At 39.2% G+C, this 22715-nt stretch overlaps 2 protein-coding genes and 2 pseudogenes across 2 annotated transcripts; 3 read left to right on the top strand and 1 right to left on the bottom strand.

The window, feature by feature from the left end:
• Positions 1-1610: 1610 nt before the first annotated feature.
• On the top strand, positions 1611-6938 carry LOC116211557 (annotated as a pseudogene).
• LOC116193123 lies at positions 4343-6938 on the top strand (annotated as a pseudogene).
• A 4304-nt stretch (positions 6939-11242) lies between these two features.
• LOC116211537 (protein NRT1/ PTR FAMILY 8.1-like) lies at positions 11243-15248 on the bottom strand. Its single transcript, XM_031545980.1, has 5 exons — positions 15092-15248; positions 13838-13996; positions 13524-13741; positions 12630-13180; positions 11243-12316 (listed from the first exon to the last, which is right to left on the bottom strand). The coding sequence occupies exons 2-5, from the start codon at positions 13941-13943 to the stop codon at positions 11485-11487; spliced, it is 1707 nt and encodes a 568-aa protein (XP_031401840.1). The 5' UTR covers positions 13944-13996; positions 15092-15248; the 3' UTR covers positions 11243-11484.
• A 4395-nt stretch (positions 15249-19643) lies between these two features.
• On the top strand, positions 19644-22048 carry LOC116192848 (laccase-4-like). Its single transcript, XM_031521527.1, has 5 exons — positions 19644-19822; positions 19909-20060; positions 20197-20570; positions 20688-21614; positions 21712-22048. Exons 1-5 carry the CDS (start codon positions 19727-19729, stop codon positions 21840-21842), a joined length of 1680 nt encoding a protein of 559 aa, XP_031377387.1. The 5' UTR covers positions 19644-19726; the 3' UTR covers positions 21843-22048.
• Positions 22049-22715: the final 667 nt, after the last annotated feature.

Below are 22715 nucleotides of genomic sequence, written 5' to 3'. Positions count from 1 at the left end.
TAAACTAAAAGGAAAACTTAAATGAACACACAAACACACACTAAACTAACACATAAAACACACATCAGTTGCATAAAACACAGTAACACATAACCCCACATTAATTCAGGCCCTAAATGAGGTCTAAAAACGCATACGCATTATTTATGCCTAGACTACCCTAAAAGCTGTCATGGCAGGAGGGCGGGCCGATACTGGCCTAACAGCTCCTAGCGGTACGTAGAGCTGAGACTGGCCTAATATATGCTGGCCAGAGGGGGAGTACCGAGAGGGGCGGGAGGGTCGAGCCTAGGCCTGAGTCCTGCTGGCAGGAGGACCCTGATTGGCCAGAAGGCCGAGTCTACTTCTTGTAGGAGGGCCGTGCCTGGCCATTGTCATCTAGGCCTGGAGCCAGCCAGCTGGGGTCAAAGAAGGCCGTGAAGAAAAGGCTTTTGATATTTTGAGAGAAGTTAATAAATGATTGATTCCTTCTGCTGCTACTCTTTCCTGGGTATATGTCTAATTTGGCATGCCATGGTATGTCGTTTTGATGTGTAGTAGTGAAAGTGAAAAATTCTGCCGAGCTAAAAACTTATCTACATATGTGATGATTGGGCAGAGGGCCATCTATCTGCCTAACTATAATGTAACAATTTAATTTATAAATGGATGAGTTTAACTTACGAAAGTTCCTGTATGAGTAACTTCTCTGAATGAGCTAAGTCATAAAAGACTATTTTCTCTGTCAGCAGACACTGCATTGGATGTCCATAGTGGACATCCGCGGCCATCCCATGGACAAGATGAAGATCGGCACATGGAAGGCCTCACGCTATATTACGACTTACACTCATAAGCTCCACTCTGTGCTTAAGCTTCTGCACATTCATAAAAATGTTAAATAATACTACATAAAGTTTCTTAATAGAAATACGCAGCATATATGTAAGTAATACATATATGTATCTACATACATATATACATACATATCTTCAATGTTGCATGAGTGTCACAGATCAAGGTTCCCACAATTACTAATATATATGCATATACATATTTTCAGTATCGTGACACGATGAACACTGTAGCTAACATCATCTAATGTAATAATTATATTTGATCATATATATAAGTTTGTCACTATAAGTTATAAGATATTGTGATTATACATTTTATTGTCACGATATACTTAATTTAAGACGAGCTAGTCTTGACAAAACTCATAATAAATCACCGCTACTTTCGTGACATAAAATCTTATATGTTGTTGTGATCTGAAGTAGTAGTTTCTTGATTTTCGAATTTGCTATTATTAATTACAATAGTATGTATATTATTAAATTCTTATATAACATATTAATCTATGTATTAGTAGGATATTATGTCACTATTCATTATGGCGTTGTCAAGTTTATATAATATATAGATTTTTATTAATATAATATTTATAATCAATGATTTGAGATAGTAGTTTCTTCGTTTTCATATTTGCTATTATTAATCACAGTAATATGTATCATTATTTAATTTTTGTATAATATATTAATAAGATATTTTTACTATTATTTCACTATTTATTGTAGTGTCAAGTTTAAGATCGGCACATGGAAGGCCTCACACTATATACTTGGTGAGATTGAACTGTTATGACTTACATTCATGAGCTCCACTCTGTGCTTAGGTTTATGTCCATTAGCTGTTCTTTGTTTTGTTTTCTGCAGGAAATGAATGCTGAGAGGACCTGACTTTCTATGGAATGGGGATGAACCCGGTAAACTTCTTTCAAATGCATCTCAAGCAGGGGATCACTTTGCTTCCTCCACCGTCACAAATTGGACGGGTACATGCTACATCACCTCGCTTATCGGGGCTTTCCTCACTGATTCCTACCTTGGACGATACTAGACGATCGCGACCTTCTCCATGATTTATTTCTTGGTATAGTTTTCCACCAATATCTTAACTTCTTCGAGCGGCTATAGGAAATTTCAATAGGCTCTCTTGCTCTACTTACTCTTCGACAGGGGATGACTCTCTCGACAATATCGGCTATTGTTACACATCTAGAGCCATGGGTTATGTTGCTCTGTATATGGTTGCACTGGCCGGTGGAGGGACCAAGCCCTGTGTCTCATCTTTCGGGCGAACTAGTTCTACGAGACCGACAAGGCTGAGAGGAAGGAGTGGAGCTCCTCCTTCATCTGGTTTCAGGTCACAGTTGACATTGGCACCGTTACCGCCTCCACGGTCCTGGTTTGGATACAGATGAATGTGGGGGTGGATGTGGGGTTTTGGCATCCCTACAGTTGCGATGGCCTTCGCCATCTTGTTCTTCTTATCGGGTAGAAACCTGTACTGGCTCCAAAAGCCCCCTGGCAGCCCTCTCACAAGGATCTTGTAAGTGATTGTGGCTTCTTTGAGAAAGATAAACACTAAAGTTCCGGCGAACAAGTCTCTCCTGTACGAGACCGTTGCTACTGAGACTGTGATTCAAGGACGCCAGCTTCAGCACACAGATGAATAAGGTAATGACTCGAACATTCCCTTCTTATATGTATTTACTGATTTTCTAGTGAGGGTGGGTTGTCTTAGTGATTTGGTCATGTGTTGGGTGGACTACGCTATGGTAATGACCCGAACTTGTTGAGATTGAACTGTTACGACTTACACTCATATAAGCTCCACTCTGTGCTTAGGCTTCTATACATTCATAAAAATGTACTAAATGAAGTTTCTTAATGCAAATACGCTGAATATATGTAAGTAATACATATATGTATCTACATATATATGTATATACATATATGTATCTACATACATATATGTATGTCTATACATATATCTTCAATGTTGCGTGAGAGCCATAGATCAAGGTTCCCACAATTACTAACATATATGCATCTACATATTTTCAGTATCATAACACGATGAATGTTGTAACTAACATTATATAATGTGATAATTATATTTGATTATATAAATAATTTTGTCACTATAAGTTATAAGATATTATGACCATACGTTCTATTGTCACGATATACTTATTAAGACGAGCTTGTCTTGACAAAACTCGTAATAAGTTACTGCTACTTTCGCGGCATAAAATCTTATCTTTTGTTGTGATTTGAAGTAGTAGTTAATTCATTTTCGAATTTGCTATTATTAATTACAATAGTATGTATATTATTAAATTCTTATATAACATATTAATAAGATATTCTTACTATTATATAGATTTTTATTTATATAATATTTATAATCAATGATTTGAGATACTAGTTTCTTCGTTTTCGTATTTGCTATTATTAATCACAATAATATATGTCATTATTTAATTTTTGTATAATATATTAATAAGATATTCTTACTATTATTTCACTATCTATTATAGTGTTGTCAAGTTTATATAATATATATATATATATATATATATATATATATGAGACGAGCAAAAAATGCATTTACACGAAATCAGAGTCATCCCTACTTGGTCGCTCCCCCGATAAAGAATTGTGCCACTTATAGAGTCCACGTTCAATTTAAGGCCCCCTCACTCTTCTTTATGATGAATTAAAGCCTCTCACTCTGATCATCGAAAAAAAGTCCTCTCACTCTCTTTCTTCCCAAATAATTAATTGAAGAGATTCCCTTACTTTAGTGGATCTATCACTGTATAGTAAAATGAAATTCAAATGGTAATAGCCACTTTTTTTACACCAATGAAAAAACCATAAAAAACAATAGAATTTTATTAACAAATTGAGAGACATTGGGGCATATATAAAGATATCACATGTAAAAATTACACATCAAAAATCAAAGGAAATTATGTTCTTCACCAAAGATATTTGCATAATGCACCGTCCGTGTTAAAAAGATACAATTTTTCCAGTAATTAAAAAAAAGAGGAAATAATGTGTGCATTCCTTTTTGGTAGGCAAAAAAAAAAAGCACCGAATGTGCACATAGTAAAATTAAGTATACACATGAAAAAGAAAATGACAAGAAATTTAAGATCTCGATAATCACATGCACCAAAGTTCTAGCCTTATAGATGAGGACGTATAAGGAGTTGATAGTGAAGTTCTTGTATGATAAGTTTTAACGGATTAGTATGATTTGGGACTAATTTCAAAGAATAGGAGAATGCAATAATACACATTTATGAAATTTTGTTATAATTTCATGTCACGGTTTGCCTATCCTAGGCACTCATGCCGTCATTCTTCTTTCACTTTGCAGGTTGTGGCCCGGGATGAGAGATGAAAGGAAAAAAAAGAACGGGACCAAAATATAGGTATTAGGAAGTTCAGGAACTGGATTGGAAATAGGAGGACCTGAAAATAAATGTTGTGTGCGCAAAATGACCGAATCAGCTCTTCTTCACGTCCTTTCTTTGGCCAATTCTACCATGGAAGCACAAGTTTCTTTGAAGAACTCTTTTAAAGGCTCCATGGCTGAAGTTTCCATAGTGGACATCCGTGGCGATCCCGTGGACAAAATGAAGATCAGCACATGGAAGGCCTCACACTATATACTTGGTAAGACTGAATTGTTACGACTTACATTCATAAGCTCCACTATGTGCTTAGGCTTATGTTCATTAGCTGTTCTTTGTTTCGTTTTTTGCTGGAAATGCATGTTGTGAGGGCCTGGCTTTCTACGGAATGGGGATGAACCTGGTAAACTTCTTTCAAAAGCATCTCAAGTAGGGGATCGCCGATGCTTCCACCACCGTCACAAATTGGACAGGTACATGCTACATCACCCCACTTATCGGGGCTTTCCTCACTAATTCCTACCCCGAACGATACTAGACATTCGCAACCTTTTCCTTGATATATTTCCTGGTATATTTTTCCACCAATATCTTAACTTCTTCGAAAGGCTTTAGGAAATTTCAACAGGCTCTCTTGCTCTACTTACTCTTCGACAGGGGACGACCCCTCGACAATATCGGCTACTGTTCCACATCAAGAGCCCATGGGTTACGTCGTTCTGTATATGGTTGCACTGGTCGGTGGAGGGACCAAGCCCTATGTCTCGTCTTTTGGGGCAAACCAGTTCTACGAGACCGACGAGGCTGAGAGGAAGGAGCAGAGCTCTTCCTTCAATTGGTTTTAGGTCGCAGTTGACATTGGCGCCATCATCGCCTCCACAGTCCTGGTTTGGATCCTGTTCTTCTTGTCGGGCAGAAACCTATACCGGCTCCAGAAGCCCCGTGGCGGCCCTCTCACAAGGATCTTGCAAGTGATTGTGGCTTCTTTGAGAAAGATAAACACTAAAGTTCTAATGCGGCAAAAAATGTGACAATTCCGTATCTCGAGAAAAACAGATTATGACGACCCTGTCTCGAGAGAAACGGCCTCCAGAGCATAACTCACTGCCTTTGGCTGTGAAAAGACAAGATTTATGTTGAATTCTATCATTTAAGGCCTCAAACGGGCATTTTTTTTTATGTTATTTGGGCGTTTTTGCAATTTTAGGAAAAAATTATTTTTTTCGTGTAATTTAGGCATTTTTAATCCTATTTAAGCTATGTAAGTCCTAGGGCTAGACAGATGTTTTTTTAATAAAGTTTAGAGCTACCGTGCTTTTTTGCCCATTTTCGGATTCGATTCGAGTTAGATGTTGATTTCCTAGGTATTCGAAAAATCAATAGGAAATTGAAGGTCATAGTTCTGGTATTTTGCGGAATCAACGGATCGGTGATAGGTTCTTCGCGTGGACGTTGCGTCAAGTTCTGACGAATAAGTCCCTCATGTACGATACCACTACTACTGAGACTGTGATCCAAGGACGCCAGCTTCAGCACACAGATGAAATGAGGTAATGACCCGAACATTGCCTTCTTATATGTATTTACTGATTTTCCAGTGAGGGTGGGTTGTCTTAGTGATTCGGTCATGTGTTGGGTGGACTACACTACGGTAATGACCCGAACATTGCCTTCTTAAACTCTTGTGCTGCTCTTATTTGATTCTCCGAGGTGAGGCCATCGTTCAGAAGTTTACTTATGCAGCTTCTTTGATAAGGCTGCCGTGGTGACCCCAGCTGACCAGCCCGATGGCCCAATCGACCTGTGGAGGCTGTGCACTGTCACCCAAGTTGAGGAGTAGAAGGCCGTCATTAGACTGCTTCCGGTGTGGGCGTCAGGGATTGTCTTCTTCACTGTGTAGAGTCAGTTGAGCACGATGTCCCCACTTTGAGATCCCATCAGCGTCCCTCTCCCTATTCGACACCCTCAGCGTCATCTTCTGGGGCCTCATCCGTGACCAAATCATTGTACCCTTTGCCCGGAGGTACAAGCGCCATGAATCGGGCTTCACTCAGCTCCAGTGCATGGGGATCGGCCTCGCGATCTCAGTCGTTGCTATGGTTGTCGCAGGAGCTCTGGAAGTTTTCCGCCTCAACACAGTGAGGAAGAACAACTATTACGACCTCCAACAAGTTCCTTTGTCCATCTTCTGGCAGGTTCCGCAACGCAACAGTTCCTCATCGGGTGTGCTGAGGTTTCCACTGTTGTTGGCCAGTTGGAGTTCTTCTACGACCAAGCCCTGGATGGCATGAGGAGCCTGTGTTCAGCTCTCTCACTCACCACCATCGCCCTCAGGAACTACCTCACCGCCCTTCTTGTCACAATCGTGATCTGCGAGACAACTCGGAGCAGGGAGCTCGGGTGGATCCCAAATAATATGAACAAGGGGCGCCTTTACTAGTATCGGCTTCTAGCTATCCTAATCATGTTTAATTTCATGGTTTATTTGAGGATAGTGTCTCGGTACACCTACAAGAGGTCGACTGAGGCAGCTCACTGAACACCGATCGTGAGCCACTATGATGTACTCTGTTGGTTGTTGGTTATCCTAGATTATACATCAGGTTCTTGTTTCAACTGGTAAGCAGATAGTGTCTATTGGAATGTTGGCTTGCAGAAAGCAGAGTGAATGTTTCAAGTCTCTCAACAGAATTTCTTAATTTCCGACATATCACTCTATTAGGCTGTCGATTGTCAAAAAACATAAAATGAGAGGTTCAAAATTATTCAAATTTCAATAGAAGAGAAAACTGGTTTCCAAGTGCTCCTCCTTCACTCCCCACTCCTCAGTCATAGTTTCCTAAAAGCAGTAGGAAGAAGAGCAAGATATTATTTCTCGGAGAAAAATTACCTCCCTCTCTCCATATTTCCATTACAACAAGAAGTGAAGAGCGGGAACTCATTCCTCTGCTTCTGCAAGTCCAATGATAAGTGAACCGCATCAAGAACCATAAGGGACCATCTATCTTGGACTGGTCAGGGTTCCTGTCAACCTATCACGACTTCTTCTTTTTTGGGTGAACAATTTATTTTTGGTTGAATTCAAGACTTCTTTTTGGCTAGTATAACTCGATCCGACAGCAACTATTGCTGAATGTACATTTATATTCTCGTTTATGGAAACCTTACAATTTTGAGAAAGGACCATATCAACTATCAGTTAAATGATCATGTAGCTTGCTTATTTATTTATTTTTTTGGTAGCAAACGAGGAACCTCAAAAATTAACTAGTCGTAGAGTTCAGTACAGCAAGGGGCAAGCCATCCTAACAAAGTCTTTAAGCAACAACAGCTCCAAACAAGAAGGAGCAGTATGAAAAATAGATAACGGGCTTGCTGAGACGCCCCCTTGTCTGGCCAGGAATTTGAAAAACCAAGAAAATCCGAATTGTCGTGTTTTCGCTCGATTCCAATTGCCAGGACACCTGATGTAGGATGCTTTCAGCTTGATTGATATATAATCAATAAACTTCATCTGAAGCGGAACCGCACCGAAAAAATAAAAAAGACATTATTTTGAGCGCTCTCAGATATCAAGTGACTTTTAAGTGTCACCCTTCTTACTCGTTGACAAGGGCGCCATTGAAGCAGTCTCTTGGCCCCCTCCCTCGATCTCAGCTAGAGAGCAGCAGCTATGGTTGTCCCTTCCCTTTCAGTTCGAGCTCCTTTCTTCCCCCTATGGCCCGCTGCCGTGCTCAGCTCCCTCCTCCGGCAGCATGCCGCCAATCCCAGCTCGGACCAACTCTCAGCAGCTAGCTCACTTGACCGCATCTTCACGAGCCCACCCACCCACCCAAGTTCAGCCTGCCCTCTGCTCGCAGCTCCTGCTCCAAAGGAACTCCGGTGACAACCTTCAGCACGACCCCAGGACTTCGTCCACCATCGAGCTACCATCTCAGAGTCGGAGGTCGAATCCGTCCTTGCCAACCTCAGCACACAGCATCAGCTCACAGCAGCAACAGTCAGCTGCAACCCCTCCTCTGTCTCTGTCTCTCCACAGCACCAAGCTGTTCAGCTCTTCCTCCTCTGGGCTCAACGATGACTTGCCATCACATTATCGGCTTATCGCTCTGGTGACCTCTTCCTGGTCATTCCTTACCTCACCCGACTCTCAGCAGCTAAGTCTTTGTTCATCTTTCTCTGTTTGGATCGCTGTCCCTCTCTTCGGCCTGTACCCTGTACTCAGAACATCTTCTCTTTCTCACAGCACGACGAGGGGCCCCAGCTCAGCCACCCTCCGTAGGCAGCTCGGACCGATCTGAGCTCTGTCCGTCCAGAATTATATAAAAGTAAAAAAAATATCTATATTCTCTTATTAAACTTAGCATGTTGTATATCCTTTGCATTTCCTGTACATTTTTCATTTAAAACTAGATGAAAATCCATGCGTTGCACGGGAATGATTAATATTTTTTTTGAGAGAATGTAATATTTAAAATAAATATATTATGAAATTTTTAAAAAATTATCGATTTAGAAATTGTTTCAACTGAAAATCAAATAAGATTATTGGAGGACCACTGATTTTTAAATAAAAGTAATATTTTAATGTAAATAAAAAAGTAACGAAAATAGAAGATACATAATATATTTACAGTTATAGACGATCAAGTGAAAAAATAACACCTCAAAATTTCCTATGCAATAAATAAACAAATAAAGCGAAAAAATATAGATAGACTCAAATTTTATTAGAGAACGAAAATTAGGAATTTGTTGAGTGAGAAAACTTCACTTTCCTTTAAATCTATTAGCCATAAAACTAATAAGGAAATACTTTAGTATTTATGAAAAAAGATTTTCTTCCTACTAAAAAAGAACACCGATTTTCTTAATATATATATATGAAGTTTGTTTATGCAAAAGTAAAATCTTTCAACTATATATTATTTTTACAGCTTTTGATTATAAAGAGAAATCTTCAAATAATGAAGTGATGGTTATACATAAATAGTTTATTGAGATCCATATAAGTTGAAAAATCGGAAAAGGAATTTTAAAAAGTAAAACCTAATTCCATACTATTTCTTTCAATTTAAATTTGTATCACAATAATCTAAAAATTTCATGAAAAGTTGACCTAATATATATATATAATTATTAAGTTTGATTCTCATATATATATATATATATATAGAATTTGAGTTACAAAGTATATTTCCTAAATACTCATTGATATACATATAGATTATATTTAAGTCATACATACATGAATATATCTTTCCTCGATATTAAAGGCATACATACTATTTAAGATAATTATCTTAGGAGAGAAAAACGATTAGAAAGTATACTTTTCCTCATAGATAAATTAGCATATAATTTTCATGTATAAGTAATATGTGGTGAAAATAAAATGTATATGGCAATATAATAATTCGAAGATCTATCTAATAAATAGTACCTAGTATAAGATTATAAAAAGATAAAATATATAGTAAGTACGAAGAATAATATTAAAAATTAATCATGTAAGATTAGATTAACATAAAGTTTATATTGTATATCATTTTTGAATTGAAACTTTAAAGGAGAAGAATTATTGACAATTAAAATAGTTCAAGAAAATAAAATTCTTTGCTCCAAGAATTTTCTAGAGAAATCATAAAATTGGGCAAAAAGTAGTTAATATCGAGAGAAATATTTTTAAAAATAAAAAAATGAAAAATGAAAAAATATAAAAATAAAAATATAAAATAAATGTATAACGTGATGGCCATGGCCTTCTTTTTATGATTAGCCAATGCTAACCTTCACCAGTCTTCCCTGATTTGTTCATCAAACAATATAAAACTAACCATAGTAATTTTCAATCGAATAACATATATTATCTATAAAAAATTTAGACCTACTTAACTACTAGTTAACATAAATATGCTAATACTCATCAAAATAAAATTAATAAGATAATGTATAATAAGTAACCAATAAAGTTTGGAAGGTAGAGAGGAACCTTCGCATAAAGTTTGGAGGTGAGCAAGAATATTTGCATGGAGAAGGGATTTTTTTGGGGTGAGTTTGGGGCCACTTGAAGTAGGAATTTTATAGTTAAATATACGCGTAATTTCCAATTAATATATGGTTAGCTAATGCTAACCTCCATCAATCTTTCCTGATTTGTTCATCAAACAGTATAAAGCTAACCATGAAAATTTTCAATGAAACAATATGTATTATCATAAAAAATTAAAACCTTCTTAACTACTTTTTAATATAAATATGCTAACACTCATCAAAATAAAATTAATAAGATCGTGTCTAATAAATAATCAATAAAGTTTGGAAGGCAGAGAGGAACCTTTGCATAAAGCTTGGAGGAGGGGCAAAAATATTTGCACGGAGTACGGATTTTTTTGGGTGAATTTGGGGTAGTTTGGAGTAGGAGTTTTATAGTTAAATAAACGCACAATTTTAATTTATATAGTTTACCTTATAATATAATTCTAGAAATAAACTTTTAGACTTATGACTAATATAAAGTTGCAATATATTTCTTATATAAAATATGCGATATATATATATATATATATTGATATAATGATATCAACATAATATACAGCATTGCCCCTGCTTTCCCTTGTGTAAGCATCACATACGTGATTTATTATTGGCGTATCCCAAAAGAGTACTTTGCCTCCAAGGATATTACAAGTGTTGTCACTTGTAATCATAAAAATTTAATATTGAAGTGGCACTTCACTATGTTCTTCTATGACGATCCGTTGCCTTGCCTAGTCTTGGGTTTGGGTTTAGAAAAACACCCATTTTGCTGTAAAATTCTAACAAGACATATCAAGAAGTGGAGCTAGTTCCCGTTCCGGTCAACAATCGTTTGATCGTTGTTCTTCTTTCATTCAGCTATCATAAACTACCATTGGTGAGAAGCATTTATTAAAAAAAAAAAATACTATTGGTGAGGAGCGGCAGTGAGAAGAGGCAAAGGACTTGGAAACCTTTTAATTTGTTTCCATTGAGAAACTGACATATATAATACTTCTTAATTCATATTTAAATCAAGAATCGGCAAACACCATAACTGAAGTAAACTACGTGGTTCCCAGACAGCAATAAACCCACCCCAATATTTACAAAGCATCCTCAAGGCCAAATAACATTCGAAATGACTGCAGAACTACAAATATGATCAAGTTTTATACAGAGAGAGTCCAGCGAATGATGACCGACTGTCAATGAGCTCGCCCAGTCGCTTTCTTGTAAGTGTATCGACTCGCGATCCACAGATAAACGATGAAGTTCAACAGGCTGAGTATCGCCAGAAGCCAGTAAAAGTAATCGAGATGCCCCCTGTTCAGATTGTCAGGGATCCACCCGAGCTTCCCATTTCGAGTTGTCACATCAGTTACAATTGTCACAAGAAGGGTGCTCAGGTAATTTCCAAGTGCAACGGTGGTGAGCGAGAGAGCCGAGCACATGCTCCTCATGGCATCGGGCGCCTGGTCGTAGAAGAACTCGAGCTGCCCAATAAAAGTGAAGACCTCGGCACAACCAATGAGGAAGTACTGCGGGACTTGCCAGAAAATGGACATGGGAATATACTTCAAATCATAGTAGTTGTTCTTCCTCACGTAGTCGAGGCGAATAACTTCTAAGATTCCAGCAACAACCATAGCGATGATAGAGATGACAAGGCCGATCCCCATCCTTTGGAGCTGAGTGAAACCTCGCTCGTGGCCCGTGTACCTCCGAGCAAGGGGCACAATGACCTGGTCATAGACGGGGGCCCAGAAGATGACACTGAGGGTGTCGAAGAGGGAGAGGGAGGCTGACGGGATCTCAAAGTGAGGCCCCATGTGCTGGTCCATTGTGTTGCCCTGTAGCACGAACATCGTACTCATCTGGCTATAGACCGTGGCGAAGACAATCCCAGAGGCCCACACCGGAAGCATCCTAATGATCGACTTCAGCTCCTCAATCTGCGTAACAGTGCACAGCCTCCATGGATTCACCGGACCTTTTGTCTGCTCGGTTGGGGTCTCAACCGCAGCCTTATCAAAGAACCTACAACAGTTGCAACTTACAGATAATCATTTACGAGGAACACACAAGAGTACCGGCTTGAATCTTTTGAGGTTAAACATAATCATTGGATTAGTAGATATCTAAGCTGCTAAGTAACACCAGATATAAGAAATTTAAAATTTTGACACCAGTGACTTCAGTCTTCATGTATCATGGGCCATTAAATTGAAAACCTCTTATGCTACCACACCGTAGCCCACCCACTTTACCACTCAGACCAACACATCAAACCACCTTGAAAATCCATGCCTCCACCCAGAAATAAGGTTATAAGGCAATTGTCGGTCATTACCTCAACTCATCCGTATGCTCAAGCTTGCGGCTTCCTTGGATCACACACTCAGTGTCGACAGTCTCATATAGAAGGGACTTGTCTGCAGGGACTTTGATGTTCATCTTTCTGAAAGCCGCAACAATAACTTGGGCAATCCTTGTGAGGGGGCTACCCCCAGGCTTTTGCAGTCTGTACAACTTGCTACCGGAGAAGAAGAACCCGATAGCAAGGGCCATTGCGACTGCGGGGATACCAAACCCCCAATCCCATCCAACGTTCATCTGGATCCACACCAGAACTGAGGAGGCAATAAGCGCGCCGATATTGATCGAGAGGTAGAACCAGTTGAAAAAGGAGCTCTTCTTCTTCCTCTCGGCCTCATCGGTTTCATCAAATTGATCTGCTCCGAAGGATGAGACGCAGGGCTTGATCCCGCCTGTGCCCAAAGCAATCATGTAGAGGGCCACAAAGCACACAGCAGCATTACCAGTTGTGGGGTAGCATTTATCGTCTACACATCTGGGCTTTAGTCCCGGAACAGCAGCAGATAATGTTAAGAGTGTCATTCCCTGTCAAACAATAGTCATAAGTAATTCATCATTTCGCAGGAAAAGAATGTCCTCATTCATATAAGCAACGCAACTTCTAGTCTAGTAAGAATGCCATGCTACTGCCAGTCAGATGAAAGTCGATGATAGTGAAAGTCCACTTCAACATGAGAAACAATGTAATTGCTCAGAAGATTAAGAGCAAAATATGCAAATTAGATGCTGAGGCAATGTAAAACACATGGAAGCTTTTGCTCTTTTAATGATCCAAAAGAAAGAATATCTGCAAAATATGGTCAAAAAATAAATATTGGTTAGACAATATGTAGAAATTGCTCCTCGACAGAATACAGAGGCAACTTACCATGACATAAATAATTGAAAAGCTAGCAATTGTCCAATATCTTCCCATATACGCATCTGCGAGGAATGCGCCAATAAGTGGGGTTATGTAGCATGTCCCTGACCAATTGGTGACATTGTTGGAGGCAGTAACATTTCCCTGGTTCAAGCGCTTCTGAAGAAAGTTCACCAGATTGGTACTCATCCCATAGTATGCCAATCTCTCACAGCATTCATTTCCTGCAAGAACAGAGCCGATAATTTTCCAAACACACAACGAAGAATCAAGAGCTTATAAACGGAGCAGCGTTATTAATTGTTGTAGTCAAATCATACCGAGAATAAAGCGGCATGCTTTCCACTTCCCAGTCTTCCTCCTATCTGCAGGCTTTTTGTGGATGTCCACTGTTCCATCATTAGTATAGACATCCTCTTCACCCATGGTAACCTTCCGAAGCAGTTATCCAGCACGGGTAATTATTGAATAAAAGTTCCCTACAAGTTCCAGCACACATCAGTCTCCACCATCAATCGACAAATCATATGTACTGCAAATTATAGAGTTTTGCTATTTCAGCCGATTCGGATAAGGCAAATATGTAATTATGTCAAAAGCTATGGGCAGTTTCACAAATAGACACGTGCGGAGGTTTTTCATCCGAAAATTTTTGGAGGAAATATGATTTCCTCGAATTATATTACAATATCTAAAGTTTCAGAAGAAACCAAATGCACCATTCGTAAATACCAGAGAGAAGAGGAACCCTACTCCGCTTAACTATATTAGGCTGATTTTGTTGGCCAAATCAGGAAAATTTTCATTACGTTTTGATTTTCTGCAGGACTTTCCCGAATCATGTCCACACGCTTTTATCATATTCTATACTTCCATTATCTATCAATAAGAGAATCATAAGTCAAGCAGAAATCAAGGGAAATCCACCACAAGATATGGGATACTATGATCAAAAGGTCAACTAAATAACAATATTATATTGCTAAATCAATAAATAGCACGATGCCCAGCTATAAGAGATATGCTTTACCACTCTAAGCTCGTGCGTTTGAAATGTATATATATATATATATATATATAGATTCACGTCCTAAGAGATTCCACTAAACATTATCTTTTTATTATTATAATGATATAATGATGATAATGACAGGGTAGAAATTAAAAGTCGCAAAGTTCACAACAAGATATATACACAAACCCCAATAAGCTCAATCTCTCCAAGTCTTAATACATCAGAGAAAGACCGATTTTATTGAATTTAACGCTGATCTTAGGAATGAAGACGATCCTCATTCCTGAGGATATATGAAGAGCTAATATTTAACATAACTTGAGTATCAGGCCACTATATACATGAAATGGAGTCACTTAAAATCATTGCCAGGAAATATTTTCCCAGCCTAAATTGAGCACATATCACAGAAACTCCCATAATAAGTCACTGAGACAGACACACAGAACGGAATCACCATAGCCACCGGGCTGCGAATCACCACAGGCCAAAAGGGTATAAGAAAGACAAGACTGCTTGGGCAAAATCTTGAGGGGTATGCAAAGCCCCAGTGACTCACCTTGTCTCCAGTGCAGATAAAAGGGAAGGATCTTGAGAGCAGAATGATGGCAATAGCGAGAAGGTAAAAGAGAAAATTTGGTCTCGGGCTTACTGATGACGAGAAAGGGAGAGGAGGTTTTTTTTTTTTGGGGGGGGGGGGGGGGGGGGGGGGGGGCGGTGGTTGCAGCAGGGTTCCCCTTGGCAGAACCGGAGACAGAGGAGGGAAACCAACTGAGGATGAAGACGACGATCTTCTCCGTCTGGGCGTATCTTTATAGTTATATAGCTTCTTCTATTTGCAATCTGGTCTCTGTACTACTCAACACGGTTAATTATATCCCCTTTCTTTTCGTCCTTCTATATCTTCGTCCCGGCCTGCCAGGCTGGGACATAGAAAATGATGACCTGACCAGTGCGCCCATGCGGCTGCTTTATTGGGCTCCTTCCTTGCGTAAGCATGATTACCTACATACATTGTAAATTCTTCCGATGGCTTAGCCCTGAAAAGTATATTGTCTTTAGTGATTTTGTCACTTGACTTCACAAATTGTAATATTAAAATGACATTTCATGGTCTTGTTTTATGAAGCTTGTCTCACATCATCGAAATCCGCTAGGAATGGTCAATACGGGGACTAGATGACAAATTTAATACGTCACGTACGAGGCTGAAACTTTGGTCCATGCGACAATCAAGATTTTGAATTTTCTAGGGTTCAATTTGGACTATACCCTGGCAAGTAGACCAGTAAACCCAAAATAAGTGTACCAAAATGGCTGATACTGACAATTTATTCAAAGAAGCTATTGATAAAGTAGTCTTTCTTTTTCTCCATTGCCATTGGAAGGATTTTTCTTAATTTATCTCAAATTCGAGGGATTGGGAGTGTAAATTACTCTAAAGTCCTCACATTGTTGGTTACTGGAAAGGAAAAATTATAATTATTTTGGCCTTATGGGAATGTCAAAACATTGGTCATAAATTGGAGTGAAAGTGAATGGCATTGGCCATTGGGACCCAATTAAGGAGGTTCTTTATATATATATATATATATATATATATCTCAATTTCATAACATTTTATGTAAATTAATTAATTATTATGGATATAAAAGTAAAAAAGGGAATCTATGAGAGAGAGAGAGAGAGAGAGAGAGAGAGCCAGCTTAATTTGAATTGAATGTGGACGATTTTTTTGGCAATATTCTCTACTCTATTGTGGGAGGGGTTGGTTGGGACAACTGGATCAACAAAAATGCGCCTAGATGGGTAATACGACCACCGTTTCCATAAATGGATGACGCCGTGCTGAGGTGTGCTGTGCACAGCCTGTGGTAATTCACTCGAGCGGTCAACTGATTTAACAAAATATCACAAAAAAAAGCGGGCTATGTTAGAATTCTCCCTTGTCACTCTCTCTCTCACTATAGAGATTCTATTATTTCTCGCGACTGAATCTCGAATGCGGAATAACTATTAAGTCGGTTGACTGATGGTCGTGATTCACCCGATTCGAACGGCCAATACGGGTCTTATATATGAACTTTCATTTGTCATGAGCTTATCATTGACAACCGAACGACAATTTTTAGGCTACGAAGAGGACATCATACCATTCGTATCGAATACTTGAAATAAAAACTAAAACCTCATACAGCGAAGGTGTTTTCTCCTATCAACCAAACTGTTTAATTCGGCAATCAAATGGAATTTTACTGCGATAGTTTTATTCTGTCGGGAAGGACCTAATTAAGGAAACACAGCCACCCGACTCGACTCGACTCGACTCGACTCGAATTCGTCTTTTCTCAATTTCTAAATTGAAGGAGAATAATGTGTAAGGAATGGGATTCTTGGTCGAGGTTATATGAAAGAGAACAAGATCGCGTTGGTTGGGGTTGGGTCGGTTAATTGTGGAGATGCAGAACGGAATCTTCTCAGGAAACAGTACGAAAGTCCGAGTAGGAATCCCGTGACTATATATATATATATTTTTAGGACAGGTTGGAAACTCTCCTCATATTGCTCCCAGTTCGGAAAAAAGAGATCTATATGATCATCTCAATCGAGTGAGCCAAAGAGTCGTCATCAAAGGATTGCGACTTTAATTAGATCAATGCGACACAGTTTCCTATCGTGTGGCCAAAAAACAAGTAGTTTCCTATCATTCACTTCAAAAAAATAGCTGTCATCACGACTGAGTTGGCCGAAGAGGTAGCAAGCTATATATGTGACCAAGAAGACGTAGTGGAAACGACACGGTGAGGAAGGATATTATTTGAAATTTTGTCCGAACCCAATTAGTTTGCTCCTTCAACTCTCTCTGTTGGAAGGTCCTTGATCAATTGTGTTATGAACATTCATTGAGTTTTTCGATCTTTCAAATGCAAATCATAACATGTATCCTATGGCATCGATGTACATCGTTCAGAAATAATCCTTAATTGATCCAATTCCAAGTTGTATTCCATCAAGCAATTCCCTGAAGGCACTCATAAAGAAATGAAAGGCCTTTCTGCTTTTCTTTTTGGTCACACAAAGACAATGATATTAAGGTCCATATTATATGTACGCAAGAAAGGTCCATATCTGCATTATATTTTGGCGATGATGATGAATATGCATATATCATTGCTTGATATGTATACTTTTATATATACGCACACAAATAAGAAAATTAGACATCACGATGACCTAAAAAGAAAACGCATATCAGGGAAGAACTGGCCAATAGTCCTACCTTGTACTAGTACACGGCATATCTCTATGGATGTAAAGCTCTTGCCGCTTGATTAATCGTGCAACAATCGAGTCGATCTTGTTGAGGAGTAAAAGAGCAAGAATTCCAAGAGTAATCTAATGAATTTATATGTGATTTAGATACCATCATTTAACAGGTTGAGTTTTTAAATAGAAATGGGCATGAACCTCTATAAGCCCAATGAATTTTTAATGTGGTATCACAGCTAGGTTGCGCATATGTGCGCCCAAGCGTGTATGCGAGAGTCCACACTGTAGTCCAGTGTGGAGCATCGAATGGGCCTGTTACCTGAGTGTGATAGTTGACTCATAGTCAAGTCCAACTACTGTAGACGGAATAAGTTTTACTTATCCAAGAGCAGCTAAGAGTGCGCCTCGTGTAAGTCCCATCGCCTGACCACGGAAAATGAGCACGGCTCGAGGCCAATTGATAAGGGCAGATGATTAAAGGCACGTGATAACGTATAGACAAATGAAAATAAAAAAAAAGATCACACGTTGCACTTAAGAGCATGTATTGAGGTGTAAAAGAGTAAAAATCCCACACGAAAAAGTTCAGAAAAATCTAATGGATTTATATGTAACTTGGATACCAACATTTAGCAGCTTTAGCTTTTTAATGGAAATGAGCGTAAATCTCTATAAACCCAATAAAAATTTAAGAGATCTAATTTATCTCAATTTTGAAGGGTCGTAATGTAAAATTCATAAATTTAAAATAAATTCCTTTATATTGCACCCATAAACAAATTAAAGTAGAGGAATCATGCCATGCCAGAAAATACTAGTCCCAGTTGAACCTCCTTTTGGTAGGAAATTATACTACTAATTACTTTCTTTGTTGGCCTAAAAATATTTTTTTTCCCTAATGGAAATATTAAACTTATTTCCTGAACACCTCCTCCTCCTTTTGGTAGCTTTTTGGGGGGCTTAGTTTCTTTTGGTAACTGGGGCCCCGGTTGCCGGCCCATTGATTTTCCATTGTGATCTAAATCACATCTCAAAATTTTAACTGCATTCTTACAGGGATAATGCAGGATAGAGGATAATGGATAAAGAAAGAGAAAATAAACATATTAACATATTTTTTTTTTCATTTCTCAAATATACACAATATTTCCCACATAGGGTATGTTATTGTCATGGTAAGGGTGAAACTGTGCTTTTGAAATTAAGCCGGGCAGGTCATGCTTACGAATTAACTGCGCAGACAATATCTCAGTCTTTATAATAATACACGATGGAAAGTTGATAAGTAGAATTTTCTGGTAAAATTATCTTCATCGAGAGTTAATAATAATCAAAACATTCTGACCTGACAGCAAGTAGCTTTGGTGTGGTTCTAGTTGAAGATAATGATGCTTAACCTTATATTCACTGTTCAATGAACACATGTGCTGTCAAATGTCATAATCTCCAACAGAAACAATTAGCATTGGGTATAAATGATCACCTTAATTAAAATTAATAAACAACTAATATATAGTTTTTAGCAGTCAAGATTTCAAAAATGCTGGCAAAGAAAGTGAGATTAAGTTAACTAATCGAACAAATCTTATATCCCCATATAACAGAATGGAACCAGCGTTCAGTCCTTTCATGGAGACATGACTTTATGTAACGTTTAAGAAAGTGAGATCTAGTCATCTGTGGTTAGGCTTTATTTTTTTCCAACAAATCATGATTTTCAAGCTTCAAAATATATCCAACATTGACACCAAACTGCTGGGCTCAAAAATTGACAAGCCAGCAAATGAAATCCCTCTGCTCATATAACCTTAGTACTTATATAAGCTTCCAGCTACAATCCATCAACACAGCAATAAAGAAATTGCAGATAAGAAAAAAAAAACAGTTACAGGGGAAAGAGAGAAGAGAACAAACTGTGAGAGAGATGGAGTTTCATCGATGGGTTCATGTTGTGGTTCTTATTATGGCATGCATTTCCCCGGCAATCGTCGAGTGCAAAGTTCGGAAGTACACATTCAATGTAAGCACTAATATACTTTGGATAATACAAATTATAGCTTCATAATTCCATACTATATAGTTAATTAATGAGGGCGACGTGAGCAGGTGGTGATGAAGAACACCGCAAGATTGTGCTCGAGCAAGCCCATCGTCACAGTGAACGGGCAGTTCCCAGGACCAACACTCTACGCCAGGGAAGGTGACAATGTGCAGGTGAAGGTTGTTAACAATGTCAAGTACAATGTCTCCATCCACTGGTGAGTTTGATTTTCTATATTTATGCTATATTTCTATAACAACTTAAAGGATGGTGAGAGGCAGAGCCCATTCGATTCTGGATAAGTCCACAGCTGCCACTGGGACCGGTCGATAAGCTCCTATCTCTGCTTGCAGGCATGGAATCAGGCAACTCCGAACAGGTTGGGCAGATGGACCGGCATACATAACACAGTGCCCCATCCAGACAGGGCGAAGCTATGTGTACAACTTCACCATCACAGGACAGAGGGGCACGCTCCTATGGCATGCACACGTCCTGTGGCTGAGGGTCACTGTGCACGGGGCGATCGTAGTATTGCCCAAGCGCGGGGTGCCGTATCCCTTCCCTAAACCCCACAAGGAAGTCATCGTCATACTTGGTGAGTGGTGGAAATCAGACACTGAAGCAGTGATCAATGAGGCTCTCAAGTCAGGGCTTGCGCCGAATGTGTCCGACGCTCATACCATTAATGGCCATCCTGGACAAGTTTCCAACTGCCCTTCACAAGGTATTATATGTAATCCAAGAAATTCGCAAAGACATCGAACGTAGAAGTTGTCTGCATCCCGTACATTGAACTTTTATTTCTTTGATGGTAATTAAAGAGTTAGATGGAATTTTCCAGGCGGATTTACATTGCCAGTTGAGAACGGGAAGACCTATATGTTGCGGATCATCAATGCTGCCCTCAATGAGGAGCTCTTCTTCAAGATCGCTGGGCACAAGTTGACAGTGGTGGAAGTTGATGCCACCTACGTGAAGCCCTTCAAGATCGACACAATTGTGATAGCTCCGGGGCAGACCACTAACGTCCTTGTCACGGCCGACAAGAGCTCCGGCAAGTACCTGGTGGCAGCCTCCCCATTCATGGACTCACCGATCGCAGTCGATAATATGACAGCGACCGCCACCCTGCACTACTCGGGTACCTTGGCCAACACCCAGACGACCCTCACCATCCCGCCACCAAAGAATGCGACAGCAGTGGCCAACAATTTCATAGAGTCCCTTCGGAGCTTGAACTCGAAGAAGTACCCAGCACGTGTCCCAAAGACCGTCGATCACAATCTGTTCTTCACCGTAGGACTGGGAATCAACCCTTGCCCTTCTTGCAAGGCAGGCAACGGAAGCAGAGTGGTTGCTGAGATCAACAATGTCACTTTTGTGATGCCAACCACTGCCCTTCTTCAAGCATATTTCTTTAACATCAGCGGAGTGTTCACCACTGATTTTCCGGCAAACCCACCGTTCCAATTTAACTACACTGGCACTCCCCCATCAAATTTGCAGACTAGCAGAGGGACCAAGGTCTACAGGCTAAGGTACAACTCAACGGTTCAACTTGTGCTGCAAGATACCGGGATAATTGCGCCAGAGAACCACCCCATTCACCTTCACGGGTTCAATTTCTTTGCCATCGGGAAGGGGCTGGGGAGCTACAACCCCAAGAAGGACCCGAAGAAGTTCAACCTTGTTGACCCGGTCGAGAGGAACACGATTGGTGTACCTTCTGGGGGATGGGTAGCCATAAGATTCAGAGCCGACAATCCAGGTGCATATATATAATATACAATAAATCGATTATGTCCATGCAATTTGTTGGTTATGAATCTGATCGGACTCATCGATACTATCTTCGATTGCGGCAGGGATCTGGTTCATGCATTGCCATTTGGAAGTCCACACGACATGGGGACTGAAGATGGCATTCCTAGTGGACAATGGAAAAGGCCCGAATCAATCACTTCTGCCGCCCCCAAGTGATCTTCCCAAATGTTGATCCATCAGAAAAAAGCATAAGCAGAGAGAAGAAATTCAATTCGTTATTATTATTATTATTTTTCCTTGTGAAATTCAACAGAGTCATTTATTTGTTTGCCACGTCCGAATAAATTCGAGAGAAGAAAATTTGCCTTCTCGGGACCCCCAATTTTCTTATCCTCCAATTATTTTAGAGAAATCTATAGAATTTGAAATTTCATAATTCATCAGAGAGATTACATTTGGACATGAACTTACCATCATTTCGTGGGATATCAGAGGACTCCATCAATTTCTAACAAATAATCAAATTTCTATTCATCGCTCCGGAGGGTATACCTTTTTGGTGTGAATCATGGTATCCGGGAGTTCAATTAGACTCCGACTAATCCAGTCGAACAAGGTCGACCAACTAAGAGGGTAAAACTCTCCCAGTGTAGATTTTTTGCATTCACAAGGACTCGAACTCCAAGACCTTATTTAAGCGGAACAAACACCAAATCACTTGAATTAACCCACGTTAGATGGAGGAATTCTACACTAGAAATATGAAAATTAAATTGTTAAAAGAAATTTATATATGTTTGATGATATGAAAGGAAACTCATTTTTTATTACATATAATTCAAGAAGATATAGTCAAACTTAAATTAATACATTAAGAAAAGCTTAAATTACCTAGTAATAGTTGAGGTCAATTCACTCTACAGAAGTTTGTCACCGAAAATGATGTCAAAGGACATATTATTATATCTTAAGCTTCGCTAAGTCCCATCACCTAACTCATGTTTGTTACCTCGTATGTACTTTACTCAAAATGAGATTCTTAATCACTTCTTGATTGAATTGTTCTTTAGTCAGAAGGTGTCATTTTCCGGAGCTAATCAACGAA

The sequence above is a fragment of the Punica granatum genome, chromosome 1 (assembly GCF_007655135.1).
Source record: "Punica granatum isolate Tunisia-2019 chromosome 1, ASM765513v2, whole genome shotgun sequence".
In the NCBI taxonomy this organism is placed as follows: Eukaryota; Viridiplantae; Streptophyta; class Magnoliopsida; order Myrtales; family Lythraceae; genus Punica; species Punica granatum.
Note: the sequence above shows the minus strand (reverse complement) of the source record. Positions and strands in the feature narration are given on the sequence as shown.